General features: G+C 40.1%; 1 protein-coding gene across 1 annotated transcript in view; it reads right to left on the bottom strand.

The window, feature by feature from the left end:
* Positions 1 to 1,994: 1,994 nt before the first annotated feature.
* Positions 1,995 to 9,131, bottom strand: part of ccdc93 (CCC complex scaffolding subunit CCDC93) — a 48,501-nt gene continuing 41,364 nt past the window's right edge. Inside the window, exons 18-23 of the mRNA XM_033617314.2 lie at positions 8,334 to 8,442; positions 8,146 to 8,228; positions 6,995 to 7,032; positions 6,561 to 6,645; positions 6,150 to 6,263; positions 1,995 to 2,851 (exon numbers count right to left, since the gene is read on the bottom strand). Of these exons, the coding sequence (XP_033473205.1) occupies positions 2,795 to 2,851; positions 6,150 to 6,263; positions 6,561 to 6,645; positions 6,995 to 7,032; positions 8,146 to 8,228; positions 8,334 to 8,442 (486 nt within the window). The 3' untranslated portion in view covers positions 1,995 to 2,794. The remainder of the gene's footprint in view (positions 2,852 to 6,149; positions 6,264 to 6,560; positions 6,646 to 6,994; positions 7,033 to 8,145; positions 8,229 to 8,333; positions 8,443 to 9,131) is intronic.

The raw sequence follows: 9,131 nt of genomic DNA, 5'->3' as shown, positions 1-9,131 counted from the left end.
TTAATGGATCTTGTTTTGTCAATAGATGATGGTGCTTGTAGTTAACAAGCTTTTTTGTTTTCACCACTTAATGTTTACACTGAAGCCTTGAGACCTGTTCCATGAAGCATGCTAATAAAGTGGCAAGGAGGGCACGCAATTCCTTGTCTCCCCAGCTGGTCATCTTCAGGTGTTTCCCTCTTGCTACTAGCTGCTCATTCCTGCTATCAGCTGTTGGTCCACCGCCAGTGGGTTGCACGTGCAACATCATCATCAGCTCCTCCCACAAGTCATCAACAGCCAGGTAGCCTACTAGACTCACCTACCTGTAGTCCAGACCTGAACATGTGTGGAGCATTATGAAGCACAAAATACAGCAATGGAGACCTCGTACTGTTGAGCTGCTTAAGTCGTAAATCAAGCAAAAATGGGAAAGAATTTCATTTTCAAAATTTCAACAATTAGTGTCCCCAGTTCCAAAACACAGTGTTGTTAATATGTGATACAGTGGGAAACATGTCTCTGTCACAACATTTCTGTAACATGTTGCAGGCATCAAATTAAGAACGAGTGTAAAAACAAAACAAAATGAGACACAATTAAGTTTATGAGTTTGAACATTAAATATCATGTCTTTGGACTGGCAGAAAGCAGAGTTAAAAGCTGAGCCACTTATTTCATCCCAACTGAATTTTAATGACAGCAAATTAAGACTTTGAGCATGTCTTCAAAAAATAAAATAAATAAAATAAATATAATATGGCTGCTGCAGTTTAATAGCGTATTAATAGGTAATGTGACGTGATGTTATGTGATGCATTAATGTGTCTAATATACAGAAAATATAGAAACATTTTTTTTCTTAACGATGTTCATATATTTTAATGTAATTCGCTGTATCCCATAAAAGCAGCCCATTGCACCGCGGAAATCTTTGAAAATATTAAAAGTATTCATAAATCATTGCATAATGTATCCACGTAGATTAATTTTTTATTAACACAGACAACCCTGCAATTCTGTGGATTTACTCTTTGATGATCCTTTCTGATTTATGCCCAGGGAAAACCACAAAAATGGGCAAGTCTTTTCAGAGCCAGAGTCACTTTTCTCACAGCCCAACAAACTGTTGTCCTGCTGATGTGATCAGTATCTCTGATGTCATAAAGAAAACAGCCGCTGCTGAAGAGACCAAGGGCAATGCATAAAATTTGCTCCGATGATAATGCAAATCCACGATGTGTAATATTTGATATATCTGGGTGACACAGATTGTTAAGATAAATGATAGAGTGTGAGGTGAAATTGTATCTTTCACATAGACACTCCTCAGAGAAGACATCCAAACGGGGTCTAATCACCTTCTCCTGACGCAACAGCCCCCGAATAAATTCTGCCTCAACATCCACAACTTCATTCACTAAAGGACATGCAATGTTTCTCTTTCCTACTACACGCTCAGCGGGTGATCAGCCCCAGGCTTAGATGAAGCAAACCTGCCAGCCAGCAGGTTTGCTTCACAGAGTATGTTGCCATAGTAACTGACTCAGGGTTACGCTGAAATGGCTTTGTGAAACGAAAAAGTCAGAGTTTGCCTCATCGCAGGCTTAACATACTCAGAGTTTTCACCAGTCCTGCTTTCTGAAATAGGGCCCTGGTGTGACATTTAAAAACTGTCATGTTGTTGTTGACTCTGCTGGGTTAACCACCATCTAATTCACCATGACTGTGAAATGTTAGATTTTAAGAAATTATGGTCATATTCTTTGGCTGGCATACACTTTGCATGATTTTGTTGGACTGGTGAGAATACAGTTCACTGTTGGAACAGATGTTTATTTTGCCACCTTGTACATCTGCAACAGGAGATTTGAAGAGCTTTGATACATAGGATGTTTCCTTTCAAGAGTCATCATATGAGTTTTGACAACAGTCTGGTGACATGTGATGCACTGTCTTTAGTCAGCACACAGTGTCTGACAGACCACATCTTACCTGAAATGAGTAACAGTGAAGGCATTTCAATTTTTATTCATGAAACAGTAGTTGTTGGATAGTGACAAAGGCAGATCTAAGAATGATGTGAATTCAAACTTAAGAGGCACATAAGAATAGCATTATTGGCAAAGAACTTAATATACAAAGAGCAATATTTAAAGCTGCAATAGGAAACTCCATACATCGAATGTGATGATGGAGTGGGGATAGGTCTCTGTTCTCTGAGTGAAAGCTCCACTTTATGATCAACATGAGAACAGGGGGATGTTTTACAGCTAGCACAGCTGCCTAGACAGCTCTAAAAGGTGGAAAGTAAATGTTAGTCAAGTTATCATTAGATCTGACATTTAAGCTCCTTTTGGTTCAGTCCCTAAGTGCAACATTTATCATTCATTCATTAAACACACTGTTATGATTTACAGGATTATTATGGGGCTCCTACATATTGTTCTTTTGAAAATTCAACAATTTTTGAGAGGACAGACTGACTCGATGCTAAGAAAGTGAGGTACAGTCATTTGTGATCACTGTGGTGAAGCTTAAGGTTCAGCCAACATATGTGAAGCACTTATGAGCCTCTTTTGACTTAATCAATTTAAAGCCAGTTCTGTTTTTCAGTTGGCAGGATTTAGCACATGTAATGAGCACCCTCTCGCAGGGTTTTAGATGCAAGTCATAAAGAAGAATGATGAAACAAAGTCTGGAATGTTAATAAAACTCCATACATTTAAAATTAATCTGTGATCAATTTGTCATCATCATACAGATGACATATTTCCTTTCAATCAACAACAGTTTAGCAACAGCGGTTCCAGGGTTACGAGGCTCCTTTCGCTCTGAGTTTGGACAACAACATTTCATTTTTCCGGCACTCCTGGTGACACACACACACACACACACACAAAAAAAAAAAAGACATTCATCATTACTGTTACATCATGTTACATCACCATATGTCATACACAGACTTTTATCTCAGGTCAACAAACCAACAGAAATGAGGCAATGCTTAATTTTTTAAGTAGTGTGATAATAATCACGATACATGTTGGCTGATATCTGCTCACCAATAAATTTTGTGCTCACTCACATTTTCACCAGTGGAGTCAGACTGCTAGACAGTACAGAGAACAGGCAGTGATGTCATGGTGCATTGCATTCTGAGCAGTAAGCTTGTTAGAAAATATCGCAAGTTATGAACTTTCAGAGATGTGCAATAATCCAACTTTGATCTTCTTTTCCCCTCTCTTTATCTCTGCCTCTGTGTCTCTCAGGCAGCAGCAACTTTATCATCAGTGCTCAGGGTTTCAATTATTCAGCTTTTGAGCAGGAAAATCTGTTTAAGTGTGACATAGTTAAATCTCTCCGGTCATAATGTCCAGTAAAAATATTTCTCTCTGCTAATATGTAGGCCTAATAATGTGTCCTAACGGCAGGCAAGTGCCTCTCTGTCCACACTGAATCTTTTAAATATGCAATTCTGTTTTGTCATGTAAACAAACCACTGTACCGGTCAGGCTGTGCGCTCATGGAAACAAACCACACAGGATATCAGCTGTGCGCATGTGACCATACTTCAGATGTAACCACTTAAAAGATAGGTGAATACTTAATGTCTTTCTGTCATTTGTACTTTTTAAACACAAATATTGTTTTATATTGTGATAATTCCTGGAAATGACATTCAATATAACCACCAGCAAGTAGGCTGTCAGTGATGGTCATTACAGGAAACTTTCAGCTCTGGTTTGTGGGTTTACGGTTCATCTTTAGGTCATAAATTAACACACATTTATGTGCCAGGCGGAGAAAAGTTATGACAGTTTGTAATGCAGAAAACATTTACTATTCCACTGAGTTTTCAAGCTGGATAAGATATAGACTTAACCCTGTTGTCTAATACCAGTCAGGCTCTATTGTAGTTGCTGTGTTCTAGAGTCCTTCAATGCTTTGTGTTGCTCACTACAGCTCATGTCATGATCCTTTTCTCTACAGCAGAGCTAACATTACTCAACACCATTAGCCTAGGTTTTGACGATGTGCTATAACATTACCATGCAGGGATTTGCGACCTCAAGAACTACAGCTCCAGTTTTTACCAGTGGCTAAACAATCAAATACTGTTTGGACAAAGTGTTAGATCCTTTTTGTTTAACAGGAAACAGCCACAAAATTGTTATCACAAAACCTAGCAGAATCCAAATAAACAGTAATTTAAGCGTGTATAGAGCCAGCATATTTTCACATGTGAATTAAAGGTTTATTAGACCAAACCAGAGTTAAAGATTTTCAGAAGTGTGGAAAGTCAAACCAAGATGACTTCTGTGAGTTTTATTTTGTTTCTGTCAACTTTGAATTAAGTTTGTTTTCTGCTGAAAGGAAATTACTGATTATTTAAAAGGAGTCTGGTGGGTTTGACGATGGCAATTTTGGGGCTCTTTAACAAAAAGGTCTGGCTCTGTAGGGACCCTTTAATAATGTTGTCAGACACTTAGAATAACAATCTGAGCCAGTCAGAGGCAAAAACAAGTACTTTTAGTGGATGTACACTGACGGTGCAAACATGCCTTGAGTGTTTCCTTAGCATGGTCGCTGCTCTATCAGTATACTGGACCAACTTCAAAAAATGTTGCTCCCATTAGTCACTTAAACACAGAAACATGGGAAAATATAGGCCAGGTTAAAAATACCCTTTAACTCTGGATTCGTAAGTTAATTTGTCCTGCAGACACACAGCAACTCTTCAGCATGGTAGCAAACATTTTGTTTTTCCCCTCGGCGTAAAAGGATGTGACGTTTTGTGGGCATTTCCATAAATACAGACTGTATCTATGGTAATAATCCAGCTATTTTTGTATGTCCTAATCAGACGTTGCACTAGACTTTTTCGTCGCCGGTCATTTTGACCGACAGGGTCATAAAAATCCGGTCATAATCTATTTTTACCGGTCATTTTAATTTTCGTTTTTAAATGATAATAAAGATATTCAAAGACATTTAGTTTTCATTCGTTCATTTTTAATAAATCCAACAAGCAAGTTATAAAGTGTGCATTAATAAGGACATGAACGAAAAGATGAACAGACATCCACACACTCGTGCCATTAGGCTTTCGCCCTGGACACACCGGACGGCACTAACGCGGCACTAACGTGTCACTAACGCGTCCAGTGTGTCCAGGGCGTTATGTAGTTATGTCTGTAGGCTCGGTGACACAAAATTAAAATTGTAATGAAATGATTAGGGTATTGAAAAATGTGTTCGGTTATGCACTGTTGTGTTATTTTAAATACCTCAGTGCGTGCTGTTGTTTTATTTTGAAAATTGGCCGGATTCTCTCGTCTTTTCTGTGTCCGACTTCCTGTTTGGTACGATCCGCTCTATCCAGCTTGACAGAAGCGCTCGCGGCTCGCATGAAAAATAGACCAGATGCCGAACTGAAGCGCTGCCTCCGTGGGCACGCCGCTCCGCTCTGCTCAGCGGCTTGTGTGGACAGTCAGATAGGTTAACATGGGCGCCGATTGAAAACTGCCTCCGCTGCTGGGCGCCGTGCCTCGGTTCTGCGTCCGGTGTGTCCAGGCCGTTATGTCAACAATGCTACATGAAGCAGATGAATGACTTTTTCCTCTGCAGTGTGAAAACGCCAGCCACTTAAACCAATGACTGTGCACTCCATCGCCAAGTGGGCAGGGGTGGTAATTGCAACCGGTCAAAATGACTGACGGCCTTCAGATTTTCCGGTCATTGATGTAAAAAAACGGTCAATGACTGAGAATATCCGGTTAACGCGACCCCTAGTCCTAATATACAACACTTCTGTTTCAAAGAGTCTGCACCAGTCTACCTACCATATCGCATTGTACTTAAATTGTTAAAATGTTAGAGCGGTGTTGATTCAATGTTATGATGATTTTGGAGGCTGCAGTTTATATTGTGTTACAATAAGTGTGTCCACCCCATTCAAATCAATAAGCTAACCAATATATATAGAATATATCCTTAAAATATGTTAAGTGATTGGTTGCCCTCTACTTTTATTATAAAAGGTGTGCTCTTGGAAGTGTGAAACAGTGTGACTTTAAACAGCCTCTCATTGTACCTTTTAGTAACCTAACCTTCTTTCATTCTTCCATATCTAATGAAGCACAGCTAATACTTATCTTTTTTCTCACCTCTTTAAAGTCCTTGACAGTTTTGAAGTAAAGCCTCTGCTTGTCCAGCAGCTCCAGGTACTCGTCATTCAGCTGATCTCTCCTCATTTTGTTTTCCTGCTTCTTCTTCTCCATCTGGAAAAGCAGATGAGCAGGAAGCAGGTGTCACACACATGCTGCAGCAGCTTGTAAAAAACTGATGAAAAGACTGTTAGAATTTGGTCTCTAGATGATTCCATTTTATTATGCTAGAACAATTGTTTCATCATGTGACTGCTCGAGTTGCTCCGTTCCATTCAGCAATGTCACAATCTTCCCACATCTCAGCATTTGACCCGTTGAGTACAGTAACCACAGAAATAATAGCCAATTTATAAAATACATTAAAACCCAAGTAGTACCAAACGGAATTATTCTTTAATAGAGTTGTACCTTGATGCGACTCTGTTTGATTCCCTCCACTATTTGCTCCATCTGTCTAAGGAACTGCTCCTTTGCTGCTGAAGACGACATGGCCCTGGACCATAGCACAGCAGGTTAGAGCTTATTCACTCAACGGAGCTGAGAAACACACTGATGTATTTTATGTGATCGCGTAGCAGAGACAGTCAGTGTATCATATTACAAACATACAGTAGACACACCAGTATTTTATATTTTGTCTGCATGTATTTTCTTTTCATTTTAACCATGTTAACTTTGAAAAAAGCCTCCTGAGGACAGGTTTTGTAAATTAGGGTTTTGCTACAAATGCTAAACACAGCACATCTGATTCTTGTGCATAAATGTACAGTTCTAATGCTACTGGCATGTTCATATCAAATAAAACAAAAGAAACTACAGCAGACAAGTGTATTCATACTTACTGCTGGAAGTTGTCGTGAATGGAATTCAGCAGATTGACCTACAGAGATGAGAGAGATTCCCTCATAAATATTAAGAACACACATTTGTCTGCTGGTGACTTTCACCTTAAAAGGGGCAATAAGCGGAAATTCATCATTTCATGATTGAAGGAATTAAAAAATCGCTATGTGAAGAACTAGAGGTGTAATTTCATCTGGAGTATAGCATGACGTCGCACACCCTCTCTCTGTGTTGATCTCCAGCCCTTTGTTTACAAGCTGGTCCGGCTGCACGTTCATGTACGTTCATGTGAATCGGTGCCTCCTCCCTCCTCTCGGAGCCCTTGGCCCTCCCTCCCTATAAAAGGCTACAGCCAGTGAGCAATGGAAGCGCATATTTTCGAAGCGAAATGGCAGAGAACGGAACAAAACGTTCACCTGAAGACGACCAGGATCCGACATTACCTCTAAAGAAACAACGGTCATGGCGAAGAAGTTGTCGGATAAAGAAAGGGACAGAACTCGTATTAACATTGGCCTTGCATTTCCAAGGTGGAGAGCACTGCGAGAGCTAAAGGGGCTACAATCTGACTCGGAGCTAGCTCTTCTTCTCCTGGACAGGTAACAGTAAACAGTAACAAGTAACAACATAAAGTCAAATGTCTGTTTTAATTAATGTTACAGTAACGTTAGCCACATGTTGCTATGTCGATTCAGTTAAATTTAATGTTACAATCGTAGCATGGGTTAATATCCGGAGCTTGAGTTATTAGCGGCTCGGTCCCAGCAATGGGTCAGGCGTTACGGTTGTGTTAGGTGAGTAGCCCGGCAGCCCAGCTAACATTTGCAATTAGCATTGTAAAATGTAGCCAGGCTGAAACATCGCTCTCACTCACAAAGAGGAGGAGGAACGTTAGCGTTAGCTCCCGGAGAGCAGAGGTAGAGGGAGAGGGAGGTGTGGCTCATGACACACTTTGTTTTGGTCTACAGGCAGTGCACAACAGCAAACCTAGCGGTGAAACGATTTTGCTTTTTGCCCCTTTAAATTTGTAAAGTAGATAGATAGTCAAATAGGTCAGAGTTGTTAAAGTCACAGACAAATCTAGATTTAAAGCCAAATTCAAGCAGAATTTGGGATTACAATGGGAATGACGACTGCTGTGGTGATTTACCTCCTTCTCCAGATAAACTTTCTTGTCGTCTAACGTGTTATACAGTGTGAAGAACTGCTTGGTCTCTTTATGTGTTGCAGAAACTGGAGGGCACAACAAGAATTAGCAGAGATTTAATGTCTTTGTTTTGGCTTTTTGCAGACATTGATCACAACCCTGGTTAGACCAGATATTAAGGAGGATCCCACCTTGGCTGTAGAGTTCAATAAATCTCTTCTGGTACTGGGTCAGCTCAGCCCGGCTCGGCACCTCGTCAATCTTCCTCTGCAGGATGGCAATCTCACGGTTCCTCCGAGCCTGAACAGAGTGAAGTCCTGAGTGATCTCCATGTTCAGGCCCCACAGGGGAGCCTTGTCACCAGAACAGGGCAAAATAACTGTGAAACCATTTAATGCTGAATGTCTATGTGCTGTCTTGTGAAGGGTTTCATGCCTTGGTCAATATATGATTTATCCAAAAATCTTTTTAGTAATTTGACATCATGTCAGGGGCTCTAATACTCCTTTTCCACCAAAATTAGCATGTGGATGTGGTCTTTTTCAAACATGTAAAAACAGGATCAACCCCTTTCCCATTACCAGTAGACTAGTATGTCTTTCAGTAATTTTTTTTTTTTTTTTTAACTGGTGTGTCACGATCAAACGTCATGGACAGGCCAAAGAACAGGTTAGTAAACAGTAGAAAGCAGCATGGAGACCAGTGAAAATGTTATGGTTGTTTCTTCTTTTTATATATTTATTACTTATTTAGTCTCTCTTTCAAACTCTGTGCGGACTCATTTGGAACAATGTTTGAGTGCTGCTTTGGCAGAGATGGATGGTATTTTGTGGTGACCTCTCATAGCATCTCGTCAGTAAATGGGGTAAAATTAGTGTGTTCACTCAGGTGTTGTATGTCCGTCACAGATAATATTTGACGGAATTACTTCCATCTCTCAAGGACATTGAAATCTTCCAAGATATGTAAACCAGCAGGAAACCCTGCAG

This window comes from Epinephelus lanceolatus, chromosome 14 (assembly GCF_041903045.1).
Source record: "Epinephelus lanceolatus isolate andai-2023 chromosome 14, ASM4190304v1, whole genome shotgun sequence".
NCBI lineage: Eukaryota > Metazoa > Chordata > Actinopteri > Perciformes > Serranidae > Epinephelus > Epinephelus lanceolatus.
The sequence above is the reverse complement of the archived record's forward strand: the minus strand, read 5'-3'. Positions and strand labels throughout refer to the sequence as shown.